The sequence below is a fragment of the Maylandia zebra genome, linkage group LG7 (assembly GCF_041146795.1).
Source record: "Maylandia zebra isolate NMK-2024a linkage group LG7, Mzebra_GT3a, whole genome shotgun sequence".
Classification (NCBI taxonomy): Eukaryota; Metazoa; Chordata; class Actinopteri; order Cichliformes; family Cichlidae; genus Maylandia; species Maylandia zebra.
The window spans coordinates 41,255,281-41,270,134 of NC_135173.1; the positions used below are offsets into that span (position 1 = coordinate 41,255,281).

General features: G+C 39.3%; 2 protein-coding genes across 7 annotated transcripts; one reads left to right on the plus strand and one right to left on the minus strand.

The window, feature by feature from the left end:
• The first annotated feature begins 1,539 nt into the window (after positions 1 to 1,539).
• Positions 1,540 to 3,717, plus strand: cldn23.1 (claudin 23.1). Its single transcript, XM_004538329.4, has one exon. It carries the CDS (start codon positions 1,668 to 1,670, stop codon positions 2,499 to 2,501), a length of 834 nt encoding a protein of 277 aa, XP_004538386.3. The 5' UTR covers positions 1,540 to 1,667; the 3' UTR covers positions 2,502 to 3,717.
• A 2,511-nt stretch (positions 3,718 to 6,228) lies between these two features.
• Positions 6,229 to 14,303, minus strand: LOC101472574 (uncharacterized). Of its 6 annotated transcripts, none has more exons than XR_001167450.5 (5): positions 13,755 to 13,769; positions 13,543 to 13,664; positions 11,489 to 11,625; positions 10,396 to 10,710; positions 6,229 to 9,107 (listed from the first exon to the last, which is right to left on the minus strand). XR_001167450.5 is itself a non-coding variant. In XM_076886375.1 (5 exons), the coding sequence occupies exons 3-5, from the start codon at positions 11,080 to 11,082 to the stop codon at positions 9,083 to 9,085; spliced, it is 348 nt and encodes a 115-aa protein (XP_076742490.1). In that variant the 5' UTR covers positions 11,083 to 11,142; positions 11,489 to 11,625; positions 14,201 to 14,303; the 3' UTR covers positions 6,229 to 9,082. The 6 variants fall into 6 exon arrangements, 2 of the variants coding, with proteins under 2 accessions (XP_076742490.1, XP_076742491.1); XM_076886375.1 differs by lacking the exons at positions 13,543 to 13,664; positions 13,755 to 13,769 and adding exons at positions 11,075 to 11,142; positions 14,201 to 14,303; XR_001167451.4 differs by lacking the exons at positions 13,543 to 13,664; positions 13,755 to 13,769 and adding an exon at positions 14,201 to 14,303.
• Positions 14,304 to 14,854: the final 551 nt, after the last annotated feature.

Sequence of the window (14,854 nt, forward strand, 5' to 3'; positions counted from 1 at the left end):
CAGGGAAAAGGGGACACGAAGAAATGCTTTTCTTTTGTTAATCTCATTTAAAATGTCTCACTTTTAACAAATAATTATCTGAATCTTACAACCAACGTTTTCATCTGATGTAAAATGCATAGAAATCCATTATTGTACATAGTAATTTTTTTTCAGGGTTCCATCATAATTTCTTCAGAAGTAGCTAAGTACTGTATATGATGTCAGTATTTTCCCACATTTTCTAGATTCTGTACCAGTACTGTGTGTAAAATGCCATCAAAAAGTCAATTAAGTTTTATTCTTTCTCACCTGTGTTTCTGTCTCCTTTCACTTTTTAAAGGTTGCCATGTTACAAAAAATATTTTGCCCTGCCATGCTGTTCATTGATGTGGTAAATAAATAGTTTATGAAAATATCACTAAATCTGTCATTTATTATTTTTAATATTCAGTAATGATCATGTCTCACCTCTAGTCTTCTCTGTCTTAATTTCAGGTTTCCACCATATGTTGTAGATAGTTCAGGAGGTTAACTCGACTTTGGGTTTTGGCTAAGCACTGTTTAGAATACCAGAATAGGGAGGGTGGTGTAGGTTTAAGTTTATTAGAATGAGACATATATAACAACATGACAGTATACATCACTGTCACAACAGAGTTAGTTTTTATTCAAAGGCTTTATGGTTTTTTGTATAATACCTCTAGTCAAAATGCCCGGACCGATTTTTCGTCCAAGTCCAGCCCTGGGTCCTGGTACGCAACTCTACTAAATACACTACTCGCTTTCTTAATCAGAACACTTTTAAAAAAATCCCAAGAACCCTTTTTTCTGATGAAACAAGAGTTAAAATAAATAAATAAAACGTTTTAGTTATTTAACCTCCTAAAACTCTTCCACAGCATGCATTTTTAATTTCTCTTTGATATTTGAGCATATTGGGACCCGATGAATGTAAAAACAAAGAATTACCAGATCCTTTTTTAATTTTTTTTTTTTTTTTTTACCTGATTTCTGTTTCTAAGAAAAATGAGAGCCACATATTCATTTAAAATTTTGATAGAACAGAAGCTGTATAATGTCCTCGTAAGTGGATATCAGGCCCTTGTAGAGCAAAATTGAGTATTATAGTCTAAATAACCCAAAATATGATGTTCACATATGTCGACGCCAGGTCCTAGGAGGTTAATGCAACCGGAGATCCGAAAAATCATATCTTGCCTAAGTTTTTAAGTCTGGGTAGCTTTCACTATTAGAAGCTTTAAATACCTCCTAAAAGCGGAAGACACGTTTGCACCACGCTTCAAACAGCTACTCTGAAAAGAAAAACCTCTATCTTTCTTATCCTTTATCACTTATCACACTTTGGCACGACAAAAAGCCTAATCGAAACTACCCCCGTCCCCCACCGCTCGCGCACTCTGTTTTTTGCAGTTACAGGTGAAGATGTAGGCGTACCCCGCCCATACGCACACAGCGCCACACCTGTCCTATTTGGGGACAGAGGCAGGCAAGACGGGCAAGGGAAGATGAAGGCCCGCCCACTGCTGAGTTTCAGTCGGACTTGTTTTTTAGGACGACGCCGTCAAAGCTGATCGCCCCAGTAGAAATTAGTCACTGCAACGTGTTTAGGAGTAAGAAGAGGCACATCAGCAGCAGCAGCAGCAACCACCACAACAACCGCGATCATGCCGAGGGAATCAACGCAGGAGTGGATGCGGCTCTCTTTGCGCACTCCGGGCATCCTGATCTTCGGGATGGTCATGGCTCCCTGCGGCTGGGTGCTGGACTTGGTCGCGACCGTGGCCCCAAACTGGAGGACTCTGAACGGTATTAGCAATCTTCCTTCCGATAACTTCATTGAACAAGGAATCTGGGATATTTGTATTGCATCCACAATAAGCTCCGGTGCTCGGTGCGGCCAAGCGGACACCCAGTACTTCAGTAACAAGATCATACAGCCCGCACAGGGTATGATGGTGGCCTCTCTCATCGTGACTCTAATCGGGTTGGCTGTTGCCATCCCGGGGGTCCGCTGTTGGAAAGACAGGCCTAACTGGGTAGTTGCCGGTCTGGGTGGACTGCTGATCTTTTGCTCAGGCGTCTTGACCATCATACCGATCTCTTGGTACACGCACAGCCCCCCAAACATCACAACGCCCAATGTCAATACAGCATTGATAACTCCGCGAGTCGGCTACTGCATCATTCTGGGCTACATCGGCGGGATATTTGAAGTCTTGGGCGGTTTCGTTATGTTCATCGGGATCTGCCGCTGCTGCGGAGGGAAGAACCGAGGAGAGGTCCGGGTTGAAGAGGTCATGCGTCGCAGAGAACCGAAGACCCCGACCAGGCGCGTTGAAGTGCCGAATCTCAGTCGGGCCAGGAGCGCTGCCAGCAACAGTAGCGTCCCGTACTCCAGGGACTCAATGGAGGACGATGTGTCCTTCCCACGGGCCAAGAGCCCCCCTGCCCGCTCAGTGAACACCGTCAGCAGCAGACCCTTTGATGCGGACCTCTGAGAAGCCAACCGTACCCTCCACAACTGACCATCAACACAGCAAAAGAAAACTTTGAAAACTGGACTAAGATGAAAAATCTTTTAGCAGATTACTGCAATAGCACAAGAACATCAGAACACACTACTAGAGATATTTTAGGGCCATAAAGGAATTTTTCAGTGGTAAGAGATCCAATAACCTACTTTAGATTCTCTGTTGCAGTGTTTTATCGTTAAAAGTTGAAGGAAATGGAACATAAAAGTTTGGTTAATGTATGTGTGACATGGTCATGGCTGCTTATTAATGTGACTGTGGGTGGACCAGACCCCCTGATTGTAGTTAAATTATCATTGTAATAGATTATAGTCAAGTGGTGTCCAGTGTATATAGTCCAGTGTATAATGGATAATGTAAAAATGGAAGGAGCCAGCCTGGAATGGAGGGCTCTAGAGTATTAAAAAAGAAAAGTAAATAACATTAAAATTGATTCATGGAGAAAAAAAATATATTTCTTGATGATAATCTGTGTAAATTCTAAATATGATTCTACGCTGTAAATATCCCTCATCCTGAAGGGCGCTTGGGCATTTTATTTTCTGTGTAGCTGTGTGGCTACATTAAACATTCCAGCCTTTTTTCTCTTTCATGTAAATGCTCTATAGTGATGAACTTTAAGTCCCTTCATCTTGAACCCTGAAATGATTACTGCTGTACTCATTGATCTGTGATACATATGCTGGTAATTAAATTTGCTCTCCATTTCCTAACAAGATGTGACTGTCAATTCTTTACAAACTTTTCTGACATTATGATGGAATGTAACGAAAGTAGTAAAGCAACAATTTCAACAAAGAAAACTCCATAACAGAATGAACATTGATGCTGATTTATAACAGGACTATAGAAGAGTCATAACTTTGGCAATATGTTCTTTGATCAGCAGGCACGTTATGTGATCCATTGCTTTGCTATACTTAGTCAAATGTATAAAATGTGGTACATTGCACAATGATATATATTTTTTCTCTCACCCTGTTTGCTGTCTTAACCTCACCAGTATTCAGACAATGCAGTCTGACCGGTCTGAGAGGTTGGTTTCTTTGTTTATCTTGTCCAACTACATTATCTCTTTTGTTTCAGATGCCTTAGCATTTGAAACGAGGTGAAAATGTAATGAACGTTTGTCTTTCTATAGTCTCCATTAAGTCTTTTGTGAATAAACAGGCTTGCAAAATGGCATGGTTTTTCCTGCAGGACCTGTTGCATGTTACAACAATGGAACGGACATAGATGATGAATAAGAATGTTTTTATTACAGTTCTTTGTGTGCTGACACTGCCCGAAGAACAGATCAACTCTCAGCGGTTAAACTGAAGAATAAAGACAGAAAATAAATTGAATGGTTCTAAATTGTTTATAGATGTGAATAGTTGGCTGTGTCTCTGTCATGGCTGCCAGCTGGGATACAGTTCCTGCAACTCTGAACTGGACAAATGGTTAAGAAAATGAATGGATGCATGGATGAAAACTTAGTAATGTCACAGTTCTTCAGTTCCACCTGAAAAATGGCAAAAATATAGCACAGATTTGAGGAGGGGCTGTGTTTCTTCACACTGCTATGGATTAGAATGCCTTGAACAACTTACTAAACAAGATTGGTGTAAGTGCTATTATTTCTACATTTGTCCTTACATCATTTCCCCATTTTAATTATTTTTTTTAAAAATTATTTTTAGGTTAAATGTTGAGGATGGTCAAGACAAGCCACATCACATGTTGTGATTATAATATGATGCATTTAACTATCATACAAGCTATATCATGTGACATAGTCTGGTCAGTCTGAGAGGTTGAGTTTTTGCATATCATCCAACAACATTATCTCTTTAATTTCAACTGTATTAGCATTTGAAATGAGGGAAAAAAGGGGAAAAAAGCAATTTTCTCAGTTAACTTTTTTTTAACTAGTGCTTGATCACAGGAAATCATGTGTTTGGTTTGGTCAAGTATCCATCGTAAATAAGTAAGAGTAACATTTATTACTCTTACTTATTACTCAAGTAAAAGTAAAAAGTTTAAAAAAAATTAAAAAAATTTACTCAAGTAATCTGGTGAGCTTGTTTCTAGTACTGTACAGTCTTTATATTACAGTATAAAGAAACTTGAGACAACTGCTCCTGTGTTTTGGAGCATTATAAATAACATCCAATTTAATTGAAATAAATACTCCAAAATTGAAAAACATATGCTTTGTGTGTCAGGGTTAGTACAAAACCCAGTGTTGGACAATGTATTTGTCCAACACTAGGTTATAAAGGAACCTTCCACTTTACACGAAAGCAGTTTTGCGTTATGCTGCCTGGACAGCAGTAATTGTCAATGAAGTTTCTCCCCTCTTATCTTGATCCATTCATCCTTGACCTCTCCACTTTTGCTATTGATGTCACGTGACTTTTATCTAAGAAAACCCCCTCTTCGTAATGTAACAGCATCTAATGGACTTAATGGTCAGATAATTGTGTTGCAGTGACGCTTACAACAATTATTTTTACATGCAGCGGGACCAAAGGTCAGAGTTCAAAAGTAAAAATGTTCCGGATTTGTTAGATAATGTTTAATCTGAAATGTTATTATCGTGTACAACCCTATTCCCTACACTCTGTGGGGACATCCACACACACTTCAGAGGGTCAGCAAGCCCCAGGCCCAGTGCTCTGCTGGGTGTCAGGTGGTTCTTGGCCACCTGGAGCCTTGCTATTGGCTTGTGGCAGCATGGCTGTCCTCTGGAAAGGTAGGCACCTTGTTTCCTCTGGTTCTTTGGCTGTGGCCCATGAGGGCTAAATTTGGGGCCTACCACCACCACCTGTTTTGGCTTGGTTCGGAACACAGTTGCCACTAAGAAGTGTGGCATTGGGTCTTCACTGGTTGGGGGGCTGCAGATGACGTGGGTCTCCTATGGCCTTTCTCTCTCTGCCTCTGGCTCCTGGAGGGCACTATTGTGGCTTCTCATTCTCATCGAGTATATTTCGTGACAAAGACGCACGCACCGTCTTCATAAAAATATTTAAAGATGCTGATCTCCTTGACCATTACCAGATGATGTTCCTTTCTGAAAACGAGAGTAGAGGTTTGAGGCAAACTTCAACTTGTTCCTATACTTGTACAGAGGTGCACAGAGAAGAGAATAAGATCTGCAGAAATGAAAGCTCCAGTAACATACAGTATAAAAAAAACAAAAGGAAGGCCACAAGCCAAAGTATGGTGGGCAAGCACTTTATTTTTTTTAATATTAAGTGTTTAATATTAATATTAAGACATATTTGAGATTAAATTTACTGTTTGAAGCCTTGTTAGTTAATAACTAAGAAAGCTGCTTTTGTATTTCTCTATTTAAAAAACAATCCACTGACACTGTGGTAACTTAAATCTTTTTTATCCTCTTGAATATAGAGAAATCTGACCCATCGTATAGAAATTGTTATATTTTTCAATCCCCTGAAACATTTTAAAATCCCAGTTTCAAACCTTTAGATCTCAGCATACACAGAGCACAATGTTTCTTTATAGATTTCCAATTTTGCTTATATTCTGACAACCAGGCTTATTTTTTTTTAATGTTATAATAAGAATATATATTTTAAGAGAGTCTAGAGGGTCAGTGTAGTATTCTTTTTTGGACTAAAAAGTGTCCTGAGACATCTGTGGGTGGAGACTATGGGCCAGTAAGGACTCGCAGATGCGCTTGGAAGATGGGTGTGACAGTCTTTCTGTCAAAAGTCTTTTTATTAGACAAAGGTACCAGTACAACACAAAATACAAAGTACTTCAGAATTTTCGGGTGTGACAGTCAAACAATCATAAGTCAAACTTCAATGTCTTTCCTCCACTTTTTATTTTTTTTTATTAAATCCATTTGAATTAAATGTAAAATTCAGGAACTTCCCTGTAAAAAGACAAATTTTCTCCCACAAAACGCTACATCCCAATAAACAGAACTTTTGGAGACAAATTTTCAAAGTGCAGCAGAGATGGCAAAAGTACACACTCACATTACTTGAGTTGAAATACTTGTGTTGAAAAGTACTCTGGCAAAAGTGGAAGTGGCGATTTAACTGCTTTACTTAAAAGTTGAAAAAGCACAGTCTCTGAAATGTACTCAAAGCACAGAAGAAAAAACGAGCCCCCCCCCATGTTAACTTAACCTTTTGAACTAATATAATGACAAAATAACGTTAACAGGAGGGACTGAAGTTTATTCTAACTGAAATGCTACTTTTAATTCCCACAGCTTGAGCATCCGTGATATAGAGCACACGCAGAGAACAACAAAGGAAATTTTTTTAAAAATTGCTCTGTCAGGTACAGATGGGTGAGCTTGCCCCTCCACAATTAAACAGGAAAATTCATGCAAGCACATATGCTGTGCTTGCATGAATACAAAAAACAAAAAAACAAAAACAAAGGATGCAAGCACATGTTACATGCCTGATTTCCCACCGATAGACAGTATAAAGCTGGTTAAAAGGTAGAATTTGATCAATCAGCTTAAATTTCATTTGATGTGAAGCACCCTTCATGTAGCCTAACATTAACTCATGAAAACCTCACTGCACTAGACCCATATAGCGATTTAAACTTTACCAAAGCCCTTTAAACTCAGTGTGGCCTGCACTAAATGTCCCAGTATTTTTATACAACCTTTAAATAACAGTTGAATAAAAGTTCCTGTTCATAGATCCAATATCTGATCAAATAACTCTAAAAAGAATTGGGATGTTATAAGCTGAACTGTCCTTACTCCTTCCTTGTTTGTCCTGGCTTTCTTATATCCTCTCTCTCTCTCAGTGAAGCCATCTCTCATTTCTATCTTTCACTGAAGTACAGCAGCTGTATGTTTGGCTTGCAGGCATAGTGTGACAAACTGCACAGAAACAGGCTGTGTTTGCTCATGTTTGGTGAAACGTTGCATTTGCAACATTTAAAAGTGTTACGCTTGCTCCTCTTCTATGAGCTAGATGTTGAACTACCCTGACAGCTTATTAACACCACCAAGTGATGGATACAGTAATAGTACCGTCTTGTGTTACTGCTCCCAGCATTTAGGTTCAAATCAGTCTGATGAGTCTAATAAACAATATCCTCATTTCCTGCATACAGTGGCTGACCATACAGCCAAAAGCCGACTCATGAGGAATTTGTGTAATCTTGAGTAGTTATACTTGTGGGATGTACTTCTAATTGCCATGATACAAGTAGCTCCTCCTTCTGCAAACAAGCATGCAAAGTCTGTCCCTTATTAGGACAGCAAGTGTTGACCTAGTTATACCCTGAAGGCAGATGCTTCCACTTTTTTGTTGTTACACATCTTATTATATGGCAAAACTGGTTAGGTTCTCAGCCTGTGAGGATTGAATGTTCACAGCCATCATGTCTGAGTTTAGTAAACACCGAACCTGATATTATCATGTCACTGGATGCCAGAAAAAGAGGTTTACTGTAACAGGGGCTCAAAGACAGCCTACCCTGAGTGATAAAACACTGTGACGCCCTGCAAGGACCGGAAGTGTACTGAGTGGTAATCAGTTTGTAGGCTGAAATTCAAAGAGCACACGAACTCATTTAAAAGCACATGTACTGTCAAGTTTTAAACATGCCAAGATTGAAATCTGCTCTGACCACTCTATCATCTGTACAATATGCGCATGTTGTTGACAGCTCTGCAGGATTGTGTCTGCACAGATTTACATGCATTATTTTCATAAGCATAGCCGTATATGAGAGTAAAAGCAGGCCAGTGATGTACTGGTGCATTTTTGTTACAACAGCATCAAAGACAGGGCACTTAGAAATAGGTAGAAATACTTCCCGAAAAACCTGAAGTGTTAAAAGGCGCGCACACACGCTTAGAAGAAAGAAATTCCAGGGGAACAATACAAAACAGGCAGCAACTGCACACGGTACAAAAGTATGTACTGAATGAAATGAAATAAACCCACGCGAGTGGAAAAAAAGTGCATATTTTCTACATACATTTTTATAAAAACTGTATGGCATCAAATCAGCTTCTGACTTAGCCCGTTAAACAATCTAGAGTTATCTTAAGTGTTATCTCTGTTAGAAGCCGTCACTAGAAAAATAACAACCACTTGCTTTACTTAAACTAAACTGCAGCTCCCTCACAGAGGATTAACATTTACATTAATTTACTAACAAGTGTCAGAGTTTAAACTAATTGCAGAAGCATGCCTTAGCATCCAAGAAATGTGATCAAGGAAGCTGCTGCTGATTAGAATACAGACATTTTCACTCCAAGTTTAAAATTAGGTCAACAGAATTATCCAGTCTTGTTGTTTTCCGAGATGAGGCACAAGTTTAATAAGCATGAGGCTTGCGATACGACGCAGCTGGAGATGGATACATTTATATAAATGGAAAAATACTATATAGGAAGCGACTCTCCCATATGCCTTGGCACTCAGTTTGTGAAGTTGGTGCTAGAGTCTCCAGGATGCTGCAGAATAATTCTTATAGTAGCCACAATTTGATCATCAAAGTAGGTCAAACGTTCTGTTCGACAGTTATCCACGTTAAGCAGCACTGTTTTAGGCTTTTTGTTCCAGTAGTTTCCTGTTGAAGAAAAAAGAAAAAAAAAAAAAGTTCATTTTGTTGTGAATTTTCCTCATCATGGATACGAAGTTAGTGACTTAATTCGTTTAGCAAAGACACTAGGGGAAAAAGTGAGAATAACCATAACCAAGTAAAAAATTAAATAAAATTAAAAAAAAACCCCAAGAAAACAAAAAACAAAACATTACATACACAGCTCTGCTGTGATGGAAAGGCACTAATGTGATGAAAAAAAAAAATTGTTTCAATTGTTTGAAAATCTAAATTAAGCAAAATATTTTAACTCCTCCTCCTGCTCATGTTTCAGCAGGAGGACCTTAATCTTTTATTTAACTCAACAATGGCTAAAAACAACAACCTTCTTGGTTGTATAGTCACTCTGAGGTAATATTACAGTCCATTTTTACTGTGCACACACACTCATATCCCATGTAGACTGTACATAAGAGGATATATCCTACAGATATAATATAACAGTATAAAAGATGGGCTAGCCACCATGAGTTCACCACTTGGTTAGTGAAGCCCTGCTATAATGTCTTTATCTTTTTTGCAGTCACCGTCTTTGCGTTTTGAAACCAGATGACTAAAACTAGACTATTGGCTAGCAATTTACATCATTTGCCATTGAACAAACATTACATAATCCCTTTGACTATTAGAATGACCAAATATTGCATCCAATATGACCTGAAAGTAGTAATTGAACATATAAAATCCATCAAGAAAGTGCTTATTAGAGGGGGCCGGTTTGGCTTGGTGGGTGAGCAGGAGACCATGTGTCGCATGGCTGGAGGATGGCGGCCCGGGTTCGGGTCCAATCGCCCCCCCCCCACACTCTCCAGCAAAGGCTAAAGCATAGCATAGACCAAAATGCTCAGCTTTAGGCTTCAAACCAGTCAACTGGTGTCATACTGGATACATCCACCTTCAATCTACAGATTATATTCTCTCCTGGTTAAATAAAAATTTGAGAAGTTGTCAGTTGGAAACAAATTTGTATAGCTGTGTGCTGTAGTACTAGAAAGGCATACATTAAAATGATCAAAAGTTAGTTTGATATGAATTTGGGAAAAGTTCAGTTTTTGTACTATCCAAGGCAAGTAATCAAAAGACGATGTTGTGTATAGTTCTATTTAACACACCCCAATGTAAGGTCACTTCTATAACCCCACTCTTCAGACTGGCAAGAAATCAAGTACACATGTTCATAAATCGGGGAAAATGCTGAAAATAAGCTTTTCTAGATACATGCGTTTTCACAGAATCATGTGCAATATGTCAGTACCTTCGCTGCTTCCTTTTTCTCTGCTGGTACTTGGCAAGGACGAATGCCAGGATTGCGAGGCCAATGAGGACGCCTAACACGCTGAGGGTCAAAGGTAAACCTAACGCTCCATTGACCGTTTCCCCGCAGGAGTCACCCTTGTAGCCCAGATCACAGTTGCATAGTAGATCTGTACCACCACCAGGAGGAGTCACACAGTTACCATGGTTGTTACACTGAGACTCTCGACAGGCGGACAGGTTGGGGCTGATGCCTCTCCCTTCGGGAGGAAGGGAAGTGGTGGTCATCTTAAACGAAGGACTAGCTGGAGGCACACTAATAAGAGATGGAGAGAAAATGGGGAAAATGGGATGAATGGTTAGAAACCCGCCCAAAAATTAATCTAACCTCTGCTACCATAACATTTGCTGACCAAACAAAAGGAGAATAATCTTGAAATGTGATGATTTTCTTTGTTTGTTTGTTTTTTTAAATGCAACATTTAAAAAAGTAGTACTAGTATTATCGGAAATGACAAATATTCATTTTTATACTTTTCTGTTTTTATACACGTGGGAAAACCCCCCAAACTGTGTGTGTAAGAGTGTAGGAAGGAAGACCTGTTGTATACAGAATATTTTACTTTCAAATCACAAACAAATGACCAAAGGGGGAAAAAAACGTTTCATGCAGTACGTACCACTGCATGAAACGTTGTGAAGGCTGCACATCTATTCTTACGGCAAATACAGTTTCTTCTCAGGTAGCCTACACATCAAATCAACAGAATAAGTAACTCTTTCTCAGCCATGCGTTCCAAGTATGTTCAACTGTTTTTAGATTCTGAACACATCATTTTAAGCTAAGCTGTCCGAGGATGGTGACCTAACTGCTCAAGTAAGCTACAATAAATGCGCTTAAGAGACCAACATCTACAAACCAGCTTTTTTGTGATCAATAAGTGCCGATGTGGACGTTATTGTACTTACAAACAAGAATCTTGTTATTCTGGTTTCCCAGCAGCATTGTGCTCCTCTCTAGCTCCAAGGCAGGCGCAGGAGTAACACGACAGAGGAACACACTGTACAAGAAAATGAACTTGCCATATACTCACAGAAGCAAAAAGGAGTCAGCCACGAAGTCCTAAAACGCTGCCAGTGGAATTTTAGTCGCAGGATTGTCCAGGTGTCTGTTTGAATGATGACGTTGGTCAATTTTTTTCAAGTTCCCTTTTTGTTACACGCTCCCTCACTGAAAGAGAAGGCGGGAAGAGGAAGAAAGCTGTGAATACCTGCTTGTGTTTTTATGCACACACTCCTCCCTCAGTCTTATCTTTAAAATCGACACACACACACACACACACACACACACACACACACACACACACACACACACACACACACACACACACACACACACGTCCGTTTAGCTATCTTAGTGAGGACCTTCATTGACATAATGGTTTCCCTTGCCCCTTACCCTAACCATTAAAAATGAATGCCTAAACCTCACAAAGATAGCTAGACAGGAACACACACACCTCTCTGACACGGATGTAGAACCTTTAAATTTCATGGGGATTGTATGGAAACTTGACATCTCAAAGTTTGAGTCACAGCGTTTCACAAAAATTCATTTTTCTGGCATCCGTGGGAACTACCAATTTTTATTTGTGTGATGTATTTCAGACAATAAACCATTACACAGGAAGGCTGAAAAAATTATGTGACATAGAAAAAGCCAGGCAAGAGGTCTGCGCACCCTTTTCTGTACTGAAATGCAGTTGGTGTGCTTGTTAGCCTAGTGGGTGGATGGAAGGATTAGAAAGCAAGTAAGAACAGGACTCGGGTAGCAAGACCTGACATGACTGACATGTCTGCGTAACATGCAGACATTCATGCACATGTTATATAAATACTGTTGACACGTGTAAGAGAGGCTGGGGGCCACGCAACTAAAACTGCTTGCAGGCATTTCAGGTTCACTTGAATATAAATGAACTTTCTTGCAATATTCTAAGAAAGTTCATTTATATTCAAGACATGTTTTTTGTCATGTTATTTTCAGCAGAAGCCTCTTAAATTCCATGTTCACATGTGGAGCCGTGTTATTGTAACCGTTCATCAACTGGCTCTTAACAAACATAAATTAGTCGGCACAAATCACAGTCATTATCTCATGGCTATTGCAGCACAGCACCTCAGTGGACTACTATTTTGCTGTCTCGTCTGATATGAAAAAGGTTAAGGGCTTTGTGCCATCTCTGCTCTCAGACTGTCAAACTTGACTCATTATCATGTACATGATGAATTGCAGTTAGACTCTGAATAGTTTGAATATTTTAATATGAACACTCATAAGATGACTGCTCAAAACAAACTGCATGGACTTCCAAGCTGTTTGTTCAACCACTGGTACTTTCCAAACCATAAGTCGGTGCAGGGTAAATTAATACAAACAACCTGCAGTCAACAGAAGGTGTCACCCCAATATTTACATTACCTTCATTGCTTGTCATCACCAAGTGAGGTAAACAGGTGAATGCAACTACCTTTATCGTTAAAGACACACCCAAAGTTACACGACTAAAACCCAATGAAGAACACGCACACAAACCGTCTGCAAGCATTTTGAACAGTTAAGTGAGAGGTTAAGTTTGAGAACAAATGAAATTCAAGCCTAACAAGGGATATCTACTGTCAGGTTAACAATACCAGCTAATCTCTCAACATCAGGATGAAAAAGGGAGAAAACAGCTAGATGCTACTCCTGTCTAAAACGAGTGTTTCTGTAGTACAGCAGCCACAGTTTTATTTAAAGCTTTCCTCCAACCCTCAAGCTATCCAAGGCATCACAAAATACTTCAAGTGGAGGGAAATGTTGAGTGTCGGTATGCTGCAATTTGATGGCTGACCAGACAATTATTGGTCATAGAAAGCTCCGTTTCAAAATTCAACTCAAGTGTTTAATCTTTCAGCTCAAGAAGAGATGGATTTGAAGATAAAATGGCTAGGAGTCCACAGAGCATGGAGGGTGAATTCATTTTGCAAATGTGTTCATTCCTAGTGTCAAAGAATGTTATGCCACTCCAGGAGAACATCCCAAAACTCAGCAACAAAGAAACCCTTAAAGCTAAGAGTTTGGAAACAGTCTTTGAAAGATACCCACCAATTCTTGCTGTCTCCCAGAGTTGTCATATTTGGAATAAGCTAGAGGAAAGCCCACTGTGGAGAAGCTCACAGTTTGCAGGACAAATGGATTCCAGTGGGACTCAAAGAATATGTATGCATCTATGTAATTGACAAGTAACAAACGACCCCAGCTTTGGTTTTACTCACGATAATCTGAGCTTGAAATCTTGACTACTCACTGCTTCTTACCTGCCAAGACAGTGGAAAGCCCTGGAAAGCAATGCTTGATACATAAAAAGTATCATCCTCTAAAGTAGAGGTTTTAGAGCAAAGCCTATTGAGGAACACAAGTTATTTCCGAAGGAAATTCATATTTCTTTCAGGTGTGGCAGATCGGCTCAACATGTAGCCAGACTCTGCAGATTGGCAATTAAATGCATGGACCGAGGAAGTGAAAAACACTTGTTGGCGCTACATCTAAGACATCTACTTGAATTGAAGAGTAGAACACAGAGTAGGCATAAAATTGCAGAGTCATAAAGATACTTTCAAAATAGCCAGTTTCTAAATTGATATATTAGTAGATTCATAAATCATGTAGCAGGCCATCTACCAAGTTAAGCAAAGAGATTACTTACAAAAACCAAAACATGTTTAATCCCTTTTTTGGCACCCACCACCCATGCTCACCCTACCTTTATTGCTCGTCAAAACCAGGTGAGGTAAACAGATGAATGCGTCTACCTTTAACCCTGGAGACACACCCAAAGTGACACACCTCCATAACCTAAACCCAATGAAGTGCAAGGACCTAAACTAATCCCTGAACTGACACACATTTTTAAGGAATGTTCTGGCGTATTTGAACCCAAGCCATCACCATTTCCTAAAAATAACCAAGTATTTCTGTGGTCTGAAGCTAAACATAAATTAATTGCCAGCTTAACCGCCCTGAAAATCAACATTTGAGTAGTAGCAATAAAAGGAATTGAAATGTCAAGGCATACCATTTTGAACCTGGCAATTTGAAACCAGTTTTTCCTCTTTACTAGAACTGGGAGTGTATTGGGTTGAAATTCAGATACTTGCCCTACTAGGAATTTGAGTGAGTAAAGTTTATTTGTAGAGCACTTTTCTCACACAAGTCACAAAGCACTGTGTAACAAATGTAATGGAGAGAACCATGTTGAAACTAAATAAAAAATAAAAAAAAAGTTTAAGAAAAAAGAAAAATAATGTCTGCAGAAAAGCGCATCAGTTTATGAATAGAATTTATTTTAAAAAAAAGGAAGAAGTGTCAACCACTGACACCATTTGATATGTCATGTTTGCTTTCCCAGGCCCCAGTA